General features: G+C 42.9%; 1 protein-coding gene across 3 annotated transcripts in view; it reads left to right on the top strand.

Moving 5' to 3' along the window:
- Positions 1-22,565, top strand: part of EML4 (EMAP like 4) — a 157,429-nt gene extending 134,864 nt beyond the window's left edge. For all 3 annotated transcript variants that reach the window (XM_066595575.1, XM_066595577.1, XM_066595576.1), the window contains exons 16-24: positions 7,173-7,298; positions 8,638-8,769; positions 9,842-9,909; positions 11,508-11,596; positions 15,032-15,129; positions 15,638-15,725; positions 17,106-17,204; positions 18,812-18,942; positions 20,224-22,565. In XM_066595575.1, coding sequence (XP_066451672.1) covers positions 7,173-7,298; positions 8,638-8,769; positions 9,842-9,909; positions 11,508-11,596; positions 15,032-15,129; positions 15,638-15,725; positions 17,106-17,204; positions 18,812-18,942; positions 20,224-20,691 — 1,299 coding nt within the window. In that variant the 3' untranslated portion in view covers positions 20,692-22,565. The remainder of the gene's footprint in view (positions 1-7,172; positions 7,299-8,637; positions 8,770-9,841; positions 9,910-11,507; positions 11,597-15,031; positions 15,130-15,637; positions 15,726-17,105; positions 17,205-18,811; positions 18,943-20,223) is intronic.
- Positions 22,566-24,080: the final 1,515 nt, after the last annotated feature.

The raw sequence follows: 24,080 nt of genomic DNA, 5'->3' as shown, positions 1-24,080 counted from the left end.
CTTCTACGATTGTCTTGGGAAAACAGAAGATCTGGCTAAATGGTTAGTTATCCCAATATAATGTACACAAACATCAGGAGATGCAGAGATTGCACATCTGTCGGCCTGTAAGTTTAGGGAATGCAGCTCAGTACTTAACAGGCAGTGCATTTGAGAGGGGCAGGAAGGGAGACCCCTAGTGGCAGCCACATTAAACTTGATTTACAGTGGTAAATGTTTTTGGAGCAAGCTGGGAAAAAAATGACATCTGCAGGTATTTAATTACCTGTGGATGCCCAGTGAATGTCTATGGGCATTTTGAACTGGGGATCATCTGCACGGATTCCTCAATTCAATTTTGCCTGCGGACATGAGGCCTTACTTACCTCACTTTTGCAATTCTCAGATGAACGCTGAATACAATGTAGTGCTTTGCATTGTGTCACTACATTAAATGTAATATCTGCTTGTAGCTCTGATATCATGCGTAGGATATTTCTTGTATGGATGGTGCGGCTTTATCTTTAAATCTAAAATTGATATTTAAACTGCAATTCATCTTTTATTCTATCATGCTTTTTTTCTTTAATATCCCCCCGGCAAGTTTTGTTTGGACACCAGAGTTGAAAATCTTTCAACCATTACATAAACACTTTTTAGCCAAAAGATTACATTCTTTGTAATCATAAGAAGCTTTCCTTCTAACTAGTAAATGACCTACTTACAAAGTTTGGAAATGACTTTTCGGAAGTCAACGTAAGCTCCAGCTTATGAGGACATGCTCCTTGGCTTCATAGTTGGAGTCACGCACAAGTCATTCAGTAATGGTTTGTATACTGATCTACTGGTGTACAGCCTCCATACATAAAGGGGGCTTCCCATAAGAATATATTATGGTGTATATATGACACAAAGGGTATCCCCTGAGCCAGAACGTAGTCACTAATATTCAATGACTCTGGTGGACTCCCTGTCTGCATGTAATGCTATGTAACCCCAGGAGCAGCCATTGTAGGGGGAAATTGCTCAATTTCCATGTAAATTGTATGTACCACGAGGAGTGTTTCTCAAACACTAATTGCGCCGACCCATGTGGATGCACCCTAGGGGCTTACTCACACACATGCATTTACACAGTGTATTTTGCATTCAAAATTTGCACATGCAAATAGGCAGAGAACGCATGCGTAAATATAGTAAAACACAAATACGCAAAACACCCATCGCATAAATACACTTATGCTTGTGTGAAGTCGGCCTAAAGGGGATATTTGTGATCAGACCTTCCCTTTAAGCAAACCATAAGCATTAATTAGTGTTGATGCCTGTAACAATCTAAAGTGTCAGGGCCTCTTGACTGTACTTAAAGGCCCATTTATACGTAACGATTATTGCTCAAAATTCGTTCAAACAACCAAAAATAAGCAATCGTTGCGTGTAAACGCGGCCATCATGCGCTTTTGGTCTGAAAAATTATTTTAAGGTGAATGTAAAATCCATCCTTCAGCTGTAGAGAGAAAGTATCTCAAGAGACCGCATGCTGTGCTCTTTGCAGGATTTGGGAGATTGCATTGTATTCTGCTGGTAGCCCCCAGAAAAATGCAGCTGTTTGCAGAGCCCAGCGTATGACTAATCACACACCCAGTGTGTGCAAACAGCTGGTGGAGGCCCGTTTACATGCAAATGAAGATGGTAAAGTGTTAATGGACATTAGTGTTCATTAACACTTTGTTCAAAAAGATCGCAAAAACTTTTAATCTTTCATCGTTTGAAAGATGATCTTTGTGTGTACATGGGCCTTTACTCTTACAGCAGATGTCTGCCGAAAGGAGGATCCCCAGGAGATAAACCACCATCATTTTGTCTCTCTACCCTTGGAAATAAAACATGCATAATTCTGGCAGCTCAGCATGCATCTTTATGGGGAAGTGAGCAACTCTTATGAAGCAATCAAAATTATTTAACCCCTATTAGAAAATGGGTTTATTTGCCAAATTTACAAACTTTCAGCTCTTTCCAAAAACATTTGATTGCTAGAAATATGGCTGAGGGCCTTTTTACGCAGGCTTAAATCATTAAGATTCCTGCATCCAGCGGGAATCTGAACAGGCGAGTATCCATTTACACTGACCAATAAATGAGAAACTAAATGACGGATTGGCCTGTGTAAACAGACCCTCATTCGATTATGGAGCGCTGCCTGTTGTAAATAGAGGCGGACTAGAACGATCCCCGGCCCACTCGGCCTCCATTCACTGGGCGATGCTATTCTCTGTTTAAAACCCCCGGAATGATTATGGCTTGGACGACCTGTCGTCCCGTATAGGAGGGCCCTTAGCCAAGAGTGGTCCAAATAGTTAAGAGATCATTGCCTTGTACAAACAGGAAAATAATACGTAAAGATGACAGTCACTGAATATTCCTAAAGATGCAGTTGGAATCAGTTCCCAGGAACACTTACTACACTACTGGGTGTGGTAGAAAGGGGAAACTGTCACAAGCTCCCACCAGATTCCTGGGGAGGTCAGTGGTCAAGAACCCTCGCGTTATTGCAAGAGATGAGCAGCAAGACTTGTTGACAGCAGGCACTGAGGTTCCCTTTTGCTCAGTAGGGTGTATACTAACACTGAAGGTCTTCAAGCCCGAATTCCAAGATGCGCTTTTGGGTCAGTAGAGGGGTGCAAGAAAAATTGTCTCCAATGTGCTCAAAACCATATAAATAAGCTACAGAAGTTTTTCTTTGTTTGTTTCTGTGAAACAAAACTGAAGTTTTCGGGCCTATGGATCGGTGGTATGTCTGTAGGAGGAATGACGCATACACTGAAAAGGACACCCCGCCTACAGTGAAGCATGGCGGTGGCTAGTTGATGCCCTGGGACGGCTGTGCTTCCTTGGACATTGAAATCTCTAGTGCGTGAAGAGCAAGATGGATACAATTATGTATCAGGAAATCCTATGAGAATACATCATGTCTTCTGTGAAGAAGCTGAAGCTTGGGTGTCCTCGTACCTCCCAACAGGACAATGATCCCAAACATACCTCAAAGTCCCCCAAGGCTTTGTTTCAGAAGAAGTCCTGGAAGATTCTGGAGTGGTCATCACATTTGCTTAACTTGAACCCAATTAGTAAATCTATAGTGTGATTTGAAGAAGGCCGTTGCAGTATGCAAACTCAAGACTAGTAGTGAACTGGAGGCCATTGCCCATGGGGAATGGGCAAAAATTTCTCAAGCACGCTGCAAGAAGCTGGTATCTTGCTATGCATCAAATATGCAGAAGGTCATAACCGCAAATGATGAGGTAAGTACTAAAGATGCTTGGCATAAAGGGGTGGAATAATTCTGAGACCGCAGTAGGCATTACAAGTGACGTGTTTTTAACTTGCAGAAACCACTTGTTGGGTTGAGCTATTTAAATTGTTCTTGTATTATATATTTTATAAACAGCTGAAAAGCAGCCTGATGGCCTAATGATTAACATTAGAACATCGCCCTTGCAGCGCTGGGGTCCTGAGATCAAGCCCCCAACAAGAACATCATCTGCATGGAGCTTATATAGGAGTGCTCCCCTTGTTTGTATGTTTCCTCCCGCACTCCAAAAACTAGATTTAGCCTCAGTAGGCACAGAAACCAATATCATATGATATAAAGTGCTGCGTCACCACCAGTTCTCCTGGCAGTCATGTGACTCCCACTATAAAAAGAGACCAGCATCATTGCAAGGCCCACTGTAGTGTTTCCTGGGGTAAGAAGAGAGTATGGCTTATTTTATAGCATGGCCACTTAGTTTTGTTTTTAGTTTGACTCCCCCTTTAAGCAGGTTTCACCAATCTGCACTTACTATTAATAACATGTATGACCTGAATAACTGAAGATATGACCCAAGCAATGTAGTTATCTCCTATGACAGAAGACAGCAGATGTTCCCTGCTTGGAGGTTCGATTAACGTAATTGATGGTCTTCACTGTACAGCTCCAAAACTGCATCACAACCATGTAAAATGAGCCGGTTATCAGGAGGACAGAAATAGTGCCGGTGGTTGTCTGGAACTGTCAGCTAATGAGTTTGAGGCCGTGGGTTTAAAAGTTGAAATCCAAAGCTTTGGTTTACTAAAGCTGCCAAGACAGTTTTCTTATTGAAGTTCTTAAAGGGACACGATCCTCCAATTAAAATTGCTGATGATTTTGTTTTCCACACCTACTGACACCTAGTGGCCAAACAGGTTGCACTCAAGACTGTCAAGAAGCAGAAACAGCTTTATGCAGCCTAGAGTGGAATTTAACCCCTTAGTGACGGCCCCATAGTGTTTTTACGTCCTAGCAAAGTGGGCTTTAATCCTAGAGGACGTAAAAGCATGCATCCTCTGAGGATTAAAGCCCTCTGGGCTGTGGACCTGACAATAAAAAGTTAAGTTAGATTCAGCTGCCTGGATCCATCAGGCAACTGAGAGTACTTACCCCGGTCCTCCGTGATGTCCCGCAGTGATCTGGTTCACCAGGACCTGACGCCAGTCTTCTGCGCATGCGCGCCAGGCACCATTTACGTCAGATGCATGCACAGAAGGGCCGGAGCCCAGGGAAATTTGAAATCTCCTGGCTCCTGAAGGTAGCCGGGAGACAGGAGATGCCAACGGGGACCGCAGTTATCTAATGGATAACGGCGATCACGGAAAAGAGAAAAAATTTAAATAGTTTCAGCAGCCCTCATAGATCGGATCCATGTGGGCAGCTGAAAATACTCACCCCGATCCTCCGTGATGTCCCGCGGTGATTGGGACCTGCCGCGGGCTTCTGGGCATGCGCAGAAGCCCGGAGAGCCCGGAAAATTTAAAAAATCTGCGTGCAACCGGCTGTCAAAGATAGTCTAGTGCAGAGAGATGTGACCTGGGACCGCTGTATGCGGTTCCTGGTCACATGATCACTGTTATCCATTGGATAACAGTGATCATGGAAAGTTAAAAAAAAAAGTTAGACTAAAAGTTAGCTTAATCTCTCCTTAAAATCGTATTCGTAAGGGGAGATGAAACTACATAATTAAGGTCACCAGATTTTTTTACCCGATGGGATCTTTATCCGCGGACCTTACCCCGGCTTCTGCGCATGGGACCGTCACCAAAATGGCAGACGCATGTGCAAAAGTTGAGGATTGCCCAGGAAATTTAAAATCTTCCTGCTCCTGGCTGTGAAAGGTAGACAAGAGCCTGGAGATGTCACAGGGGGGGCTGCAGTTAGCGGTTCCTGGTTACGTGATCGCTGTTATCCAATGGATAGTGGCAATCACGTAAAAGTTTTTAAAAAATTGAAGTTTCATCTCCCCCAACCGATGCAATCGGTGAGAGGAGATAAAAATTTTTACCGGAGGCCTCTGTATTTGAACCCCGGCATGATTCTCCTCCACGGAACTTCCCCGGCTTCTGCACATGCGCCCGCCAGCAAAATGTCAGGCACATTCACAGGAGACTGAAAGGGTCTGAGAAATTTAAAATCTCGTTGCTCCTGGCTACTAACGGTCGCCGAGGGCCTGGAGCAGTGACTGGCGGCCTCGTTGAGCAGTCCCTGGTAACATGATAAAAAGGTAATGATCACCCTTAGGCAGTCTGATCCCCGGTAATACGCGGATCAATAAAATGCCTTGGATTACACAATGCCGCTCACATTAGCGGGTCGGAATTACGTAATCTACTTGCAGAAAACAGAACACAGCAGGTTCTATTTTGCCGCAGATATCCGCAACATTACAGCCCATTGTGCTCCATGGTCGTGGATATGCCCGCAGCCTATACGCAATTACATTGTGTACGGGCTGTGGGTACCCGCATCATTGCTAAGCGACGGCGTGGGAAATACAAACAAAAAAGGTGTACTGCGCATGACCGCCTGTGTGAGCACACGGTTATGCGCAGTACATTATGCGGCTGTACACAGCGCCACGGCCGGCCTCACAGCCGGGATTCTCTGCGGGACACTGCAAGCAGATTCCACATACGGCCACGTAAGCCCGGCGTTATTCAGACCGCTACCTGTAATAGGTCATTTACAAGAAACCCCAGGAATGCTCGCCTTCCTGCAGTTCCAGGAGCAGCTTGTTGAGCTCCTTCTGTGTGAGACCAACGCACTTCAAGCTTACGAAGCCTTTCAGAGCGCCACCTTTTATACCCCGTTCCTGCCACGGAGGTCAAGAAATACCCTCAAAAAGCATAGGAGGAGGAGGAGGGATACCTGTTTTTTATTGTCCCATGTGCCCTTCCCAACCAGGTTAAAAATAAAAAAAAAATAAAAAGTTTCAAATGTGCGTCCAGAATAAAGTAAACAGGTGGGGGGAAAAAAGTGTATATATGTATGTATTTTTTCAATGTTCCTGATTTTTGGCGTTTTTAATAAACATAAATGCTATCTGCCTATTTTTGATTTCAGATCCTACTGAAATTGGCATGAGTTGTTCTCGTTAATTAGCAATCTTCTGCCTGTAGTGAATAGGACCGGGTGGGGATAGCTGTTGGTATGCCGATGTCTATTGCTAGCTTGAAACCTAAAGGGGCTTTCTAAAGTTCAGATGTTGATTACTCATCCTTATTAAATTTGTGGGACCCCTATCTGAAGAGGTCAAGGACTCTTCTCAGGCTTGTGATGCCACATTAATCGGTCACATAACCTGAAAGCAGCTCAGTCCCATTCAAGTGAATGGGATTGAGCTATTATGCCAGGCACAGCGCTATCCAATCTGCAGCCCCGTCCCTGGTGTGCACCAAAGCAGCCACGGCACTCTCTTCAAACATACGGTGGTTGGAGGTCTTGAGCAGCGGACTCCCGAATGTTATTGATGACCTTTGTTGAGGATAGGTCATCAATATCAGAGTTTTGGAAACCCCTTGAAGTTTATGGCCAGGATGTCCATGGGTGAAGAGGTATCCGTCGTATCCAGGCTGTCTGGACATGCTGGGGGCTGCAGTTTTCCAACAGCTGGTGAGCTGCAGGTTGGAGACCACTGCTGTGAAATATACCGCTTTATACTCTTCAGAGAGGTTGATCATTCTGGTCATGGAAGCATAGGAGTGCTATTTGTATATTCCTTTGCTACTACCATAGTATTCTTTTGGATGGAATCTGATATGATATGCTGGATCAGGTTTAATGAATAAATGATATAGGGGAATGAAATTGTATGTATGAACTTATTATATTAACCACCTTCTAGGTTCCAGACCAGTATGGCACCATCCGAGCTGTTGCAGAGGGCAAAACTGACCAGTTTCTAATTGGTACATCAAGGAACTTTATTCTACGGGGTACCTTTAATGATGGTTTCCAGGTTGAAGTTCAGGTAAGTAACCATTGGACTGCATCTTGTATATTATGTTAAAGGGAATGTATTACCAATTTTTTTTTTTTTTTTTTTTTTTTTTTTAAATAAAGGGGTAAGCCAAGGAAATGCTATTGGTGACCTATCCTCAGGATAGGTCATCAGCAGTTGATTTTCTGGGATCTGCCACTTGGAACCTTTACTGATCAGGCGCCCACCGTCAGTGCAGGAACACAGAGGGGTATGGAGCAGAAGCTGCTGTTCCGAACCCTGTAGAGTGGCCGCTGCTTCTAACTACAGCTCCTATTGATTTTAAAGGTGTTGCACCTGTAATTTAGTAGTAGCCTGTATACCGGGGTCGGAGCAGCAGCTTCCACTCCATACATTTTGTTTTGCGGCGTTGACAGTGGGCAGATCAGCTGATATTCTGAGGGCCGTTGCTTGGACCCCGGCCAATCGACTATCGATGACCTATCCTAAAAATTAGTCATCAATTGTATTTCCCTGGGAAACCCCTTTTTAATACCAGATAGTCAAGCACTTTCCTTTTTTTTTTCCCCCTCAAATCTGTTTGTATTTTTTAATTGCAAATTCTTTTTCTTTTCTGCGTGTACATGCCTAGGGGGCGCTCGTCTTGCTTGAGCTGCTATTAAAGGGGTTGTCAGCCCTTTTAAATCTGCGTTTAGATTTTTCTGTAAAGTCTCAGAATGCTTTAAAACAAGAAAAGTAATGCTCCCCTTACTAATTCACCACCTCTTCCATTCTGATGCTTCCCTGGGTCCCTTGCTCATTGTCGTACTACCTGGTCCCTGTTTTATTGATGTGGGACCACTGTGGCTTATCAATGGCTGTAGCAGGTCACAACTGTGGTTGGTGATTAGCTGCAGCAGTCTGTACTACCTGGTCCTTATTGGCCCCCACGCAGTAATTGACCCTTTAAAGCGTTGAATTGAGAGCAGAGAGGTTTTGGTAAGGTGTACATTAATTCTGTTAACTAAAAGCATTCTAAGCTCTTGTATGTATTTTATTTTTTTTAAGCGGCTCAACAATCCCTTTAATCGCATTTAGTGATATACTTTACCGCAGCCTGACAGGTCATAGACACAGTGGATGGGAGCAGACCCATTGACTTTTATGGGAGAATCTTGTGACGAAAAGTGTCAGATTATTCTTACGCTTGGTGGTCAGAGTGAAAACTGCAAGATTTCAGGATTTTTCTTTTTTGGTAAATATAGACCATGGCATCAAACAAAGAATAAAATCACATTCTTAAATGTTTAACATGAAATCTTGACACATTCCTTTTTATAAGCTGTTGCGCTTACGAGGCTCTATTAAACTGATTTCTTGCAAAATGCAGGGTCACACAGATGAACTCTGGGGACTAGCAACGCATCCTTTCAAAGATCTTCTCTTAACGTGTGCTCAAGATAAGCAGGTCTGTCTCTGGAACTCTGTAGATCACACGCTGGAATGGACCAGACTTCTAGATGTAAGTAGATCTTGTTAAGGTTTCATTCACACGGGTTATTGATCCATGCGAGTTCTGCCAGAGTGCGGGATGGACTGAACTCGCACGAAAAAAGTGCCCATTTGAATGGGTTCATTCACACGAGTTTTTTTTTTTTTTTTTTTTTTCCCCACTTGGACAGATGATCTGAGTTTAAAAAATTGCTGCATGTCTTATTGTCCGATTCTTGGATGAGATTAGGACATGCAATAGTGCAGTGCTAAGGCATTACATCATATTGCAAGAGTGATCAAACCACCGCAAGCGCTTGTCCCCTCTGGGGGCTGAAAAAAAAAAAGGTTTACTAGTTATTAAAGAAAAATAAAATAATAAACCTTTTGCCATATTTATAATATAATTAAAACCTATTTAGTATTGCTGCATCCGTAAGAGTCCGATCTATCAAAGTAATGCATTATTTACTCCGCACGGTGAGCGTCATCAGAAAAAGAAAAAACCGCTAGAATTGCGCTTTTTTTTTTTTTGTCACCCCCGCCTCCAGGATAAAAATGCAATAAAACGATCGAAAAGTCGATTTGTATTCCAAAATCGGACCAGTAGAAACTACAGGACGTCCCGCAAAAATAAGCCCTCGCGCAACAAAAAAAAAAAATTAAAACTTGACTTAAAAAAAAGTGGTAAAGTAAAAAATACTATAGAATAAACTTATCAGGTCATTTTTGTTGCAGTGTACGCTGTAGAAGCAAGATGCACCCAAAGATGGTGGAATTTCGTTTTGTTTTTTTTCCCATCACACTCCGTTAAGAATTTTTTAAAAAGTTTTTCAGTACATTTTATGGTACATTATATAGTAGCATTGGAAAATACACCACATCCCGCAAAAAAAAACAAGCCCTCAGACATCTACGTTGATGGATAAATAAGAGTTATGATTCTTTAAAAGGGGGAAGAAAAAAAGCGAGGGTGGGGGCTTTCTTAAGGGATAAAGTATGGATAATTTTTATGTTGTGGTGAAGTTTCTCCTTAGAAGTGACTGACAACTGTGAAAGCTAAGCTATCTTACGGGTGTTTTGTTTTGCATTTTTGCCCCCAGGAACCAGGACACTGCGCAGACTTCCATCCAAGTGGAATAGTTGTAGCTATTGGAACACATTCTGGAAGGTAATTCCTGAGATTCTTACTTGTGGTTTTCATGCCTGTTGCAGAGGAGTCTGATCTGCTCTGTGGAAGAATACGTGTCGCACATACAGCAGTTCATCTGAAACTGAACTACATGTTACAATGGGGGTTGTTTGCAGGGAGACCCGTGAGTCTGTCCTTACAGACTGCTGCTTTACTACATCTACCACTTTCATGCCTTGGGTTATCTATATTAGTGTTAGTGGAGGTAAATATGAAGCTTAAAGGGAGAATTTGTATGTGCCGACCGAAGATAATGGTATAAAGGTAAGAAGAAACCAACTTTAAAAAAAAAAAACGGAAATAATCCTAAACGCCCACACCTCTGGTCCCAAGAACTGTCGCAGGCATGGTGCCATTCATGTGACTGCTGCAGTCAATCACTGGCTTCAGAGATCACATGCAGCTTATGAGCACATGACCACTAAGGCCAGCGATTGACTGCAGTGGCCACATGATCAGCACTATGACCGTGACGATAGCGGCTTGGGCTTTTTAAGGTGTTTTTGCAAGACTTCCATATATGAAAAGAAAAACTTTGGAAAAACATGTAATGTGCAAATATATGAAATTGCCACTCAAAGAATTCTTCAAAAAAGTGTTCAAGTTTAAAAGTGCATAACAAATAAAAAAAAAAATTTTTTTTCAGAAAACCCCTTAATAGTTTTTGGTGCTCGCTGCTGGGTCTTTGAACAGAAAAGAGCGTTGACATTATGTCTGGGCAATATATTGTTGTCAGGGCTCCAGATGGTGACCCAATGCATCCAAGACTTTGCAAATTGCGACAAGACTTAATTCTTATTGCCATCTCTTACCAATTCTGCGATGGCACTGCATGGGTATAGTGAAAAATGTCTTAATCTACCTTCCATGCTGCACAGTAGACATGCCTAGTAGTAGACCCACCCCCGAGGACACGCTGCCCTGAAGCCAGTGGAGAGGCATCAACATGCCTGATCATTTTAGGCTCCCTTTCCTGTGCCGTGTTCCCCAGAAGTTTGCTTGCTGCTGTTCAAGTAATCTGAACCGCGATGGTAGTGGCTACTGTGGCTATACACTATGAAACTGCCTGATATGGCGCTTACCAACGTGTTTTAAATACAGATGCCAAGCTGGTTATCGTTCAAAGAAGCATCACATCTTTAGGCGCGCGTTTCACAGGCGCTAGAGGATCACAAGTGTTTCCCATTGATTTGAATGGGAAACCTCAGTCGCGGGCATATTGCACTCACATAAGATGAGTTGCTGTCCCATTGAAAACAATAAGTGACGCATTCCGAGGGACGTGAAAAGGTGGCACATGCTTCTATCTTTTACTTCGCCACATCGTTGCGCAGGGAAAAAATCGTTCATGTGAATGACTCCATTCTAAAGAACGTACTTCATTTTCACGTGTGCATGTAGCCTTACAGTAGTCATCGGGCAGACGGTCCAGAGTCTCCCAAGATATGTTCATCTTTGAAACTGTATAGTCTAACTGCATGGATAAGCTGGAGTGATGGTACCATTGCTGTATCTTGGGTTTTCTTCTCTTTTTATGCGTTCTGTGAACACGAGAACCTATTTTCCTTATTTTCTAGATGGTTTGTCCTGGATGCAGAGACGAGAGATCTGGTCTCCATACACACGGATGGTAACGAGCAGCTCTCGGTGATGCGATACTCAATCGGTGAGTGACTCCTTGCAAGCAGTCAGTCAATTAGCATTGATTGTAACATTGTGTTCATGTCATCAGCTCCATTCCCATAACAGTTGGATTAGAACTATTCACTGTTTGATAATTAGATTATCAATGGTGAAAACCCTTCTGTGAACCTATCCGCGCTAACTGCATGATGGGCTCTTGTCTAGGGAAGGCCTTCTCTCTCGGCTCAACCTGTTGTCAAGCTGGGACGCATTCAACTCTGAGCTTGGGTTTCCACTTTCCCACTCCGATACAGAAGCAGTAGAACGTAGTCCCGGCTCAAAAAGATGGGTTCATATGATGGAATCAAACAGACCCGCCATTATGTGCTCCTGTATCTTCCCATTTGCGGCACTATTTTAGGTGTTTTACGCTGGAACGGCGCCAGAATCTCCGAATGGAGCCTCCAACACTGATATTAATGCGGCCTGTGACACTCCTTCAGGGGTTGTACCGGATTACAAAGAGGGTTCAATGTTTTGCAGAATCTGTGTCCACATTTTTAATGTTTTTTTTTTTTATTTAGTTGTAGCTCAGCTCCATTCAGTGCTAGGTACAGCCTATGGTCCATGCATAAGCCTGTGTCTCAGGACTTACTCAGTTGCATAATTGTGTGGTCTCGGAGAAGATGTGTTTTTTGCAAAACTATCATGATCTTCTAGAAGACTGTAAGCTCCGGCAGCATACACTTGTTGGCCAGTGTCCACCGGTATATGCCAATCAGGCCGTTGATATTGTGGTCAGTAGCAATATATGCCATTTAAATGTCCAGCGCAGCCTCCCTGGTCCCTGCAGCTCTGGTCTCTAAAACTCCTACAGTAATTATGTGCCATTCATCAATGTGATCTCTGCAGCGGGCAGGTGCATGTATGGCTTATGACTGCTGCAGAAGCTCCTCAGACCAGAGCAGCTGCATTAGACCAGCAGAACCTTTAAAGGGCCACTCCAGTGAAAACCTTTTTCCATCCCTGCCCCCTCTCACTTGATTGCCTGTCACACTCTAGAGGTCTCCTCTGCATATTGCAGTCACTTCCATGCAGTGCAGCCTCCTGTCTGGTACTTTATCAGGCTCCCTCTTGATGGTGAGATTTGTTCGCTTTCACATCAATCTCGTGATCTATCGACGCAGCTAAACGGCTAACAATGTATTTCTGCCTGCTGGTTAGACCATTTAATTGCCTTCTATGTTCTTCTAAATAAGCTATAGCCCAAATATACAGTCAGGATGAGCTGTGATCTCCTCTATTACAACTGTGACATGAGCTGTGAGATCATCAGTACTGTGATGGGAATGTCTGTGTCCCCCTCTTAGTATTTCTGTGCTCAGGTCCATAAAATAGTTGTGTCCAATTTCTAGTCACTCAGTCTGTGTGATTCTAAGTACATTTAAACCAGTTGGAATTTAGATCACATGACCATCTGATGAAAGAGGCCAGGAGCTTCAGATAGAAGGAAATAACTATCCAAGGTAACACTAGCTCAGTTATATATACTGGGGGCTAGCTACATAATAACTATCCAAGGTAACACTGGCTTAGTTATATATATACTGGGGCTAGCTACATAATAACTATCCAAGGTAACACTGGCTCAGTTATATATACTGGGGCTAGCTACATAATAACTATCCAAGGTAACACTGGCTCAGTTATATATACTGGGGGCTAGCTACATAATAACTATCCAAGGTAACACTGGCTCAGTTATATATACTGGGGCTAGCTACATAATAACTATCCAAGGTAACACTGGCTCAGTTATATATACTGGGGGCTAGCTACATAATAACTATCCAAGGTAACACTGGCTCAGTTATATATACTGGGGGCTAGCTACATAACTATCCAAGGTAACACTGGCTCAGTTATATATACTAGGGCTAGCTACATAACTATCCAAGGTAACACTAGCTCAGTTATATATACTGGGGGCTAGCTACATAATAACTATCCAAGGTAACACTAGCTTAGTTATATATACTGGGGCTAGCTACATAATAACTATCCAAGGTAACACTGGCTCAGTTATATATACTTAGGCTAGCTATATAATAACTATCCAAGGTAACACTCACTCAGTTATATATACTGAGGCTAGCTATATAATTATCCAAGGTAACACTCGCTCAGTTATATATACTGGAGGCTAGCTACATAATAACTATCCAAGGTAACACTCGCTCAGTTATATATACTGGGGCTAGCTACATAATAACTATCCAAGGTAACACTGGCTCAGTTATATATACTGGGGGCTAGCTACATAATAACTATCCAAGGTAACACTGGCTCAGTTATATATACTGAGGCTAGCTATATAATAACTATCCAAGGTAACACTCGCTCAGTTATATATACTGAGGCTAGCTATATAATAACTATCCAAGGTAACACTAGCTTAGTTATATATACTGGGGGCTAGCTACATAATAACTATCCAAGGTAACACTGGCTCAGTTATATATACTGGGGGCTAGCTACATAATAACTATCCAAGGTAACACACGCTCAGGTATATATACTGGGGCTAGCTACATAATAACTATCCAAGGTAACACTGGCTCAGTTATATATACTGGGGGCTAGCTACATAATAACTATCCAAGGTAACACTAGCTCAGTTATATATACTGGGGGCTAGCTACATAATAACTATCCAAGGTAACACTGGCTCAGTTATATATACTGGGGGCTAGCTACATAATAACTATCCAAGGTAACACTGGCTCAGTTATATATACTGGGGGCTAGCTACAGAATAACTATCCAAGGTAACACTGGCTCAGTTATATATACTGGGGCTAGCTACATAATAACTATACAAGGTAACACTGGCTCAGTTATATATACTGGGGCTAGCTACATAATAACTATCCAAGGTAACACTGGCTCAGTTATATATACTGGGGGCTAGCTACATAATAACTATCCAAGGTAACACTGGCTCAGTTATATATACTGGGGGCTAGCTACATAATAACTATCCAAGGTAACACTGGCTCAGTTATATATACTGGGGGCTAGCTACATAATAACTATCCAAGGTAACACTGGCTCAGTTATATATACTGGGGGCTAGCTACATAATAACTATCCAAGGTAACACTGGCTCAGTTATATATACTGGGGGCTAGCTACATAATAACTATCCAAGGTAACACTGGCTCAGTTATATATACTGGGGGCTAGCTACATAATAACTATCCAAGGTAACACTGGCTCAGTTATATATACTGGGGCTAGTTATATAATGAATGAAGAACAGATCCCCAGTGTGGCCCTTTAACAGGTGAGTACTGCTTAGTATCTTTTGCGCTTTCTCTCCCTTTAGCAGCTTTTTGATCAGTCCCGAGTCCTCCGATTGGACTGGTTATGTCGGTTATACATTTATACTTACTAGACGTATATTTTTCTCCTGCAGATGGCGCCCTGCTCGCTGTGGGTTCACATGACAACTTAATTTACCTCTACAATGTTTCAGAAAATGGGAGAAAATATAGTCGATACGGAAAGTGCGCTGTAAGTGAAACAGGCGTATAATGTGTACTTGGTGAAACATTTGGGGTACTTCCACATGTATTGGAAATGCTGTGCGTTTTCCTCATGGATTGGTAGACAATCTGCAGTGGGATATAGTATGAACAAACCTCATGCCTGTGCTGTGGAAATTGGCCCACGGTGCAAATTCTCAAATCCGCATGTTGGCTTCTACTGCAGACCTCACCCTTGTAAGTGTAAAGGGGTAGAAATCCTCTGCAAATCCATATTACGCAGGCAGAAATCACCGCAGCGGTATCCATCATGTCTGAACGTATCCTAAAGGAAAATTCCAGGCAAAGGGTATTTATGGACACTTAGTTCTGCATGTCCTGACCCTTAGAGGGCGACGTGGGGCACTGACGTACTGAGGGGGGCAGAGTATTAGAGTCTTCCTTTACTGTTGCTCTGCCCTTAAATAATAGTAACGTATGATTTCTACACTGTTAAATCCCACAAACACCAGTCTTACTATGTTTCTACTTTTCAGGGACATTCCAGTTACATTACACACCTTGACTGGTCCCCAGATAACAAATACATCATGTCAAACTCAGGGGACTATGAGATATTATACTGTAAGTATCGAAATACGTTAAGTGCATGGCTTTGTTTCTATAGAGGTTTATACAAGTGTGAGTAAGGTCCACGGGCAGATTTGAATTGCGGAATCTGCGTGGGTCACCCGACCGGGAGATCGGCAGTTCAAGCCGCCCATAGGGAAATATGGGCATCCGCACCTGAATTAAAGCATGCAGAGTCGATTTGCGGCACTTTGGTTGCCGAAATCAGTGCGGTTCCATTGAAGTTAATGGAAGCCGTCCGATCCACAGCCCGTCTGCAATGTCAATGGATGTAGGAAAGTAGGAATTTGAACAAAAAAAACCAAAAAAAACTGTACTGCGCATGTGCATCGGCATGCCGGCTGGTACTTCTACACACATCCGCAGTACAGAAAAAAGACCCGGACGGGTAAGCAGGGTCCTAGGCTGCGGGCATGGTCAGATTCCACTGTGGGCTCCCGCATGTGGAATCCGACCCACCCGTTTACAAGATCCCTAAGTGGTGCTGTATACAGAACCTCAGTGCTTTATTTACTGGAGGGAAAATGTACATAATTGATTTACCACCACCCTAAATCATACTGGCAAGTGCTAGAAAACGGATGCTCGAAAGGGAGCAAATAAAATACCATGCTACAGTCACATTAATGCTACACAAGCAATAGCTTACTTTATTTTTATTACTTGTAACAAAATAAGAATATAATTCCCCATTACTGCCGTCCTTCCCTTTCCTTAAAGCCTGAAAAAACCTGATTAATGACAGACTGATAAAAATGTAAGTAAGTTAGGCCGTGTTGCTCTCCAATATCTGTACACCACATGCAGACCGGTCATGGCATGGCAGGTTATGCTGGTGACATCTTTTAACTAACTTTTTTCCATTCTAGAACTCCTTTACTTGTAGAGCAGCATAAATATGCAGAGCTAGAAGCAGAGCCTTAGCCCTCATGTCCACGGGGAAAAACAGGCCCGCCGCGGATTCTTCATGCAGAGTCCCGCAGCTGGTCTCTCCTTTCCCGGGGACATGAGGCTAAAAAGAAGAATTTACTCACCTGTCCGGACGCTGCGGACCTGCCCTCCGTCGCGGCCGGATCTCCCTTCGTCGGCCAGGCGAATGTGCTCGGCACGCCGTCAGCGTGCCGCGTGCATGCGCCGTGCACTCCATTTTTTTTAATTTATTTTTTTAAACTCCTGCTCTCCTGCGCTTGGAGAGCAGAAATTCAGGCACGGGTGTACCGTGGATCCGGACGGCTTCCACAGGCTTCAATAGATGGAACTATTTACACTTGGCTTAACAAAGTCTTGAAGATTTGAATTTGGTATTTTTTACCCCTGCTCTACATGTAATAACTGGTTTTTCCTGTCTGCTTTCTTGCTGTTTTTCGTCTGCAGGGGACATTCCAAGTGGTTGTAAATTAATTCGGAATCGTTCAGACTGCAAAGACACGGACTGGGCGACGTACACGTGTGTGCTGGGATTTCATGTGTTCGGTCAGTGGCCATTGATTAACTGTACATCGGCTTTAATGTTCATTGTGTTTAAAGCTCAAAATAGCTTTCCCTTAAATGTCTATATTTTATAACTTGGGGCCGAAGGACAGACTAGACCTGGTACATGCTGAACCATAACGATCTGTAGCTTGGTGTCAGACAAGTGCAAGGGAATTAAACGGATACCACCCCAGGTATAGATCACGTCCTACACATCATAGAAACATATTGGAAGTTCTCCTTATTGGGTCATCAGGGGCTGAAATGCCAACAATGCCCAGAACACAAGCCTTGCCACTTGGGCTCCTCTTCGCTTTATATGGGTGAAGTAAAGACAGACCATTGACTTTTGTACAGTATATATGTCTTCCCTTTCAGATTGAAGAAGCTGCATGGATGCTCCTCTTCTAGTGATTTGATGGAGGTCTCTGATTCCTACTGATGAGAACCTCTTACGTGTGTCTATGGCTTCAATTTAAAGGAACATTTTAAAGGTGTAATCTAGGAAATTACCAAAATGGCTGAGAGCTGCAGACCGTCCTAGTATAGGACTAGGTCTAGTTGATGAGCCCTGAGATGAATGGTGAAGAGAGGGGGCAGACTGTACCGCCACATTTTTTTTTTCCAGTTAGGCTACATGCACACAGGCGTATTTGCATTGCGGAATCTGGAGCAGGCATCCGCCTCCGGATTCCGCAGCAAATACTGCCCAAATATAGGATATTGAAAATCGCTTTTGCCTGTCCACGAGCAGAAATCAATTGTGTTTTTTCCACTCGCGGAGGGAAAAATCGCAGCATGTTCTATTGCAGTGCAGATGGCTTCCATTGAAGTCAATGGAAGCCGCTTGAACCGCGTCTCTTTCGCAATGACATTGCAGAAAGGCCGCAAGATCCGCAGCATTATGTGTACTGCGCATGTGCGCTGGCTGGCACATCTGCATCGCAGATAAGAATCCGGACAGGGACGCAGAGGTCACCGGCCGAGGACTGGGTCTGATTCCGCTGTGGGATCCCGCATGCGGAATCTGAACCGGCCATGTGCATTCGGTCTTAACCCCTTCATGACGCGGCCCTTTTTTTAAAAAAAAATGCCCCGCGACCTCTCTGCATACATGCCTTGACATTGCAGGACAAAAATGTACATCCTGGAGCGGGAAGGGGTTAGGCAGGGATAGAAATGAGTCCGCCAACATACAAGAAACATTGTTCCTATAAGTCAGGGACCAACATTGCGGTTTTAGGTTCTGCAGCCTTCATCTCTCAGCAGTCTCATCAGCCTGTCCAAGGTACATTCTAGGATGGGCTCCTCACAGGCTGCAGATGGTGGTCATCTTGTTCATTTTCTAGCTACCCCTTTAAATTTCTCTTTTTATATAAAATTTAGACAATTCCCAGTAAGCCTTCATGATGTTTCTGTTGTGTTTTCTCCTTGTCCATAAGAAGCTGCCCACCATGTAACCGTAGTCTGCAAAGCTTAACTTTTTTCTATCACTCTTTTTATGACAATCTTGCATTAATCGGTCTAAACTTCATGTAAACTGTGAGCTGATTTCTCGATGCACGGGTTTTACTCTTACTGTAATGAAATATTCTTTGTCCCATTAGGCGTGTGGCCAGAAGGATCAGATGGCACAGATATTAACGCGTTAGTGCGATCTCACAACAGAAAGGTTATTGCTCTCGCTGATGACTTCTGTAAGGTCCACCTATTTCAGTATCCGTGCTCAAAACCAAAGGTAATTTTAATCAAGGCGATGACTGCATAGATATTCATGAGGTACTGATATATTCCAGAATTTGGTTCCAACTCCTCTTGTCTGGCATGTTCATGCATACTCGGTGGTCTCCAGCTGCTGCAGAGTTAAAACTCCCAGCATAATGAGAACTACAGAGACCACTGTGTTAATCCAATAGAAAGCTCTAGTGCTAATTTTCATTAATGGTACTCCATTTTGAGTACCCAAGTCAGTACCCATGGGCTATTTGTTTTTACCCCATGCCTCCTGCTTTGCTCAACTCTGTTAAGACATAACTGTAATATGTGACCGTTTAGTCACAGTGCCTAAACTGCCATTGTCTGGGACACACCCACTTATCATTGGTTTATGCTGCGGAGGAGGTAGATTGGGGGGGGTGTCCCAGACTACTTCATATTAGGCACTGTGCAGGTAAACTGCAATCATAGGACACAGCTCTGTGCTGATAGAGCTGAGCTAAATAGCAGATGAGAAGTAAGGACTGAGGGCTCATGTCCACGGGCAAAATATGATTTAAGATCCGCAGCGGATCTCCCGCATGCGGATCCGCACCCCATAGGGATGCATTGACCACCCGCGGGTAGATAAATACCCGCGGATCGTCAATAAAAGAGATTTAAAAAAAAATGGAGCATGGAAAAATCTGGACCATGCTCCATTTTCGTGCGGGTCTCCCGCGGGGTCGGCTCCCGCGGGCTTCTATTGAAGCCTATGGAAGCCGTCCGGATCCGCGGGAGACCTAAAATAGGAATTTAAAGTATTTACCATCCGTAGCGGACCGGGAAGGTCTCCTCTTCCTCACGGCCGCATCTTCCTTGCTTCGGCTCGGCGGATGTGCCCGGCGCATGCGCGCGGCACGTTGACGACGTGCCGGCGACGTGCCGCCGGCGTCAGAAATTCATCCGCCGGCCGAAAATGAAGATCCGGCCGTGAGGAACAGCTGACCTTCCCGGTCCGCTACGGATGGTAAATACTTTTAAATTGCTATTTTCGGCGCTCATGTCCGCGGGGCAGGAGGGACCCGCTGCAGATTCTCCATTGAGAATCTGCAGCGGATCTGATTTTCCCCGTGGACATGAGGCCTAAGGGAAAAACTAATGTGAGACGTGATCATCCCCCGTGGGTAATACCTTGCATGTTAATTTTGAGCTCCTAATTCGAGGGTTATTTTAATACAATTTTCTGAACATTTGCTTTTTTTCTGGTCATATTAATGGTTTTGTTTTTGTGTGTTTTTTTTGTTTTTTTTTTGTTCGACAGGCTCCAAGTCACAAGTACAGTGCTCATAGCAGTCACGTTACCAATGTAAGCTTTACCCACAGCGATGGCCACTTGATTTCAACAGGAGGGAAGGACATGAGCATTATTCAATGGAGACTGATAGAAAAGGTGTCGTCAATCTCTCAAAATGACAATCTAGTTGAAATAAGTCCAGCCAACACACCAACTGTAACAGAGAAGGTTGTGCCGGAGGAAGTTTCCCCCGTCCCTAAGCCACAACCCGCCAATGAAGAAGTCACGGCGCCTGTAGAGTCTCCTTTGCCAGTAGAAGATGCTGGAGAAGAAAATACAGTAGACACAGAGTATCAAAACGAGGTGCAAAGTGAAGAGAGCAGTCAAGGACCTGTGGAGGAAAATGGTCAAGAAGTCTCTAGTGAAATAAATGAAGAGTCCGCCGATTCTCCAACCCTAGTGGAATCCCAGGGAGAAGATTCACCAGTGTCTTAACAGCGTAATATGTAACAGTTTGTTCCTTTTTCTTTTCTTTGTTTTCGTACCTGGTGTGTGAGCTTTCGTTATGGGAAGAGGGTTTAACTAGCAGGAGAATATTTTGGCTGGAATAGGACACCATACTTGTGTGATGTCGGCTCCGGGAAACTGTACATGAGCTCCAGAACAAGCCAAAGCTGGAAGATGGACAACCAAGTCTAACAACGACGTGGATGATAGACTTTAAGAACCAATGTCACAAAGTGGTTTGTTGTACATATTTTTATTTTTAGTTTTTTTTATTTTTAGGGTCAAACTGGGTCAATAAAGTATAAAAATATGGAATAGAAAAAAAAAAAGCAAACGTGATGATTGACAGAAGACCTATATTACAAATGATACAGAAGCAATTTACTAGGTGCATCAAAGGCCAAAGGATGATCCACTGTGGATTATATTTCAGGTAAAACTAAAATCTCCGCCTGCGCTAGACTTTCAAAGCGACTTTGGTCAACATTATGCAATTTTCATACAGTTTTAGATAACGTTTGCCATACAAGGTTTGCCCTAAGTGCTGCTACCTACCTTCTTAAAGGACTGTTTTATTGCCTAACAACTATATTGAGCAGCGTATTTAAGAAGATCTTGCGTTATCCTGACCAAGCAATGTTTTTGGAATGTTTTTATTTTTTTTGTGATCCTAATTCACATAATTGCATGTCTATTCACAAATGTGAACGGATAAAATTTGCATTAAGGGGGAAAAACAAGTTGTAGGATTATAATCTCATCACCCGTTAATTAAAACAAAATTCACGGTCACTAATAATGGTGCTTGGCATTTCTATTTTTTTTTTTTTTTTTCTCGTTTAAATCATTTTATAGTAGTTTTTTCTCAACAAATTAACACATTTCTTGTGCAGCGTAACCGCTGTTGGAAATGTAAAAAAAAAAATGCATTTTTGTGAATACATTAAAATAAGACTATTTTTTATGTAACTTTTGTTCATATTTTTTGATGAGCTTTTTTCTTTTTTTTTCTTTTTTTTTTTTTGAATGCACAAGTCTTAAGTGTGCAAGAGTTTACATCATTGCGCCATTCCAAAGTGCATCTAAAATGTCATTCCCTTCCAGTATCTTCTCAGGAGAATCGCTACAGATAAAAGGGTCATTAGAAGATAACAAGGGGGCCGCCCAAAGGACATCACATACTAAAAAAAAAAAAATATCTACAGTTAAAGTTATATGGCAAAAAGTTTATGTATGTGTCTATAGATTCTATTTGTCTATCTTCATATATGTATGTGCATACGGGGTTGTATACACATACATTTATCTAAAGATTTACTTGGATGTATTCTCTTGTTTACAGTGGTCCTAAGAAAAAATAAAAATTCCTCAGTCTTGAGGAAAAGAAAAAAAAAAATCTCATTCCAAATAATATGCGTATTTATGTGGTGCCTACGCAATTTTTTTTGTTTTATTTTGTAAAGATTTAGGCATGGATTTTAAAAATAAAAACGTTGCAATTTTTTTTTTTCCCGTAAAATCGAAATGTAATGATAAATACGCAATTGTTTGGGAGGGGAAAATAAATAAAAGTTGCTATTACTACAAAAGAAGAATTTTAAGAACAGAAAAGTTGTATGAAATCTACAAAGTTTCTACCTGTATCTAACGGCAACTACTGTTTATTAAAAATATGTGATTTATGGATGGAAAGCGTTTTAACTCTGTAACTGTAGGTGTTTCAGGTTCAAAAATTGTGAATGAAATCTGAATCGGCGTGTTTCATGTGAAGATGTTTGAGCCATTTCTATCTCATGCATTCCTGTCTCATGACAGTAATTTTTTGACATTTAAGAGCAAAATAAAATCATACTATATATGTGGATGTGGTTTTTTTTGTTTTTTTTTATAGGTGATTTTATAATCTTTATTTAAAAAAAAAAATATATGAAATTCACGGCATGGTTTTTAAAGGCATTGTCCTATAAAAGCAACTTGGTCCCTATTAGAGATGAGCGAGTACACTCGCTAAGGCACATTACTCGAGCGAGTAGTGCCTTAGCCGAGTATCTCCCCGCTCGTCTCTAAAGATTCGGGGCCGGCGCGGGTGACAGATGAGTTGCGGGGGGGAGAGAGGGAGAGCGTGAGAGAGATCTCCCCTCCGTTCCTCCCCGCTCTCCCCCGCGCTCCCCGCCGCAACTCACCGGCGCCGGCCCCCGAATCTTTAGAGACGAGCGGGGAGATACTCGGCTAAGGCATTACTCGCTCGAGTAATGTGCCTTACCGAGTATACTCGCTCATCTCTAGTCCCTATCCATCTTGCTGATCGTTGGGGACGGAGGGCTGGTTAGTCTGACTGACTGCTGAGACTCACCGCTCCGGAGAACTGGAATCTGGAGCATTCTGCAGTGAAGATGGCAGCGGTCACTGATGCTCGCTGCCGTTCCAATTTAATGTGGCGGTCGGAGCTCGTCAAGTTCGAGCATTCAGTTATTTTTGCTGGTCCCATTGGAAATGTATTGAGCGTTGAGGCGTGTTAAACTGCTCCATTCATCCCTAAATGCACAATACTCTCGTTCTTGAGATTGAAGGTGGTACTAGCGGTCATACCCCACCAGTCTGCAATATGTAGATTGGTGATAACTTGCTTGTGTGTGACAACCCCTTAAAAGGTTTAAGGGGGGGTATTCCCATAAATAACATTTAGCACATTCCCTGTGGATTGTTGCTGGTGGCCACGCCAATGGAACCCCCATGATCACTAGAATGTTCCTCATTACGACACAATCACCGTAAAGAGGAGTTTGGAAAGAGCGGCGGACTTGGCGTGCATGCTGGCACTCCTGTTAGTCTGTGGAGCTGACGCATACAACTGAGCACAGTAATTTTTTTTTTTTTTTTGTGAAAATGCCCTTCTAACTGCTTCTTGATATCTTGTTATGGCATCTGTCCAGAGATCCCATCAGGCTGTCTGTTATAAAATCCCAAAAAACTGGACCTGAATTGACCCTATCTTGGCCATTAATGAAAACTCCCAAAACGGACACTGGTAGGTTCCTGGCGTTTTTGTTCCGGAAGTAATAACTAGGTCCACCAGATCAGAAACCTGCTGAAATGGAGATCTATGAATCACCATTTCAGCAGTTTTTATTAATGGCCAAAAATATTGCATTCAGGTCCATCCAGGTCTGACGTTCTTGGGATCTTCTGGCGTTCGTCCAGGGGTCAATTGGACTTTCCATATAATGAAATGTAAACGGGCTCTAAGAGGGTTTTATTTTCATCTCCACTGTATTTAATTTTTCTGTTGAGCTAAAACCATAAATGGGTCTAACTGGAAGTAAACGCACAAGTCCATCCTTTTTAAGTTTCCCATTCCTTTTTAATTCCACTTCTGG

The sequence above is a fragment of the Eleutherodactylus coqui genome, chromosome 3 (assembly GCF_035609145.1).
Source record: "Eleutherodactylus coqui strain aEleCoq1 chromosome 3, aEleCoq1.hap1, whole genome shotgun sequence".
NCBI classification, from domain to species: domain Eukaryota; kingdom Metazoa; phylum Chordata; class Amphibia; order Anura; family Eleutherodactylidae; genus Eleutherodactylus; species Eleutherodactylus coqui.
This window is presented reverse-complemented; position numbering and strand designations above follow the sequence as displayed.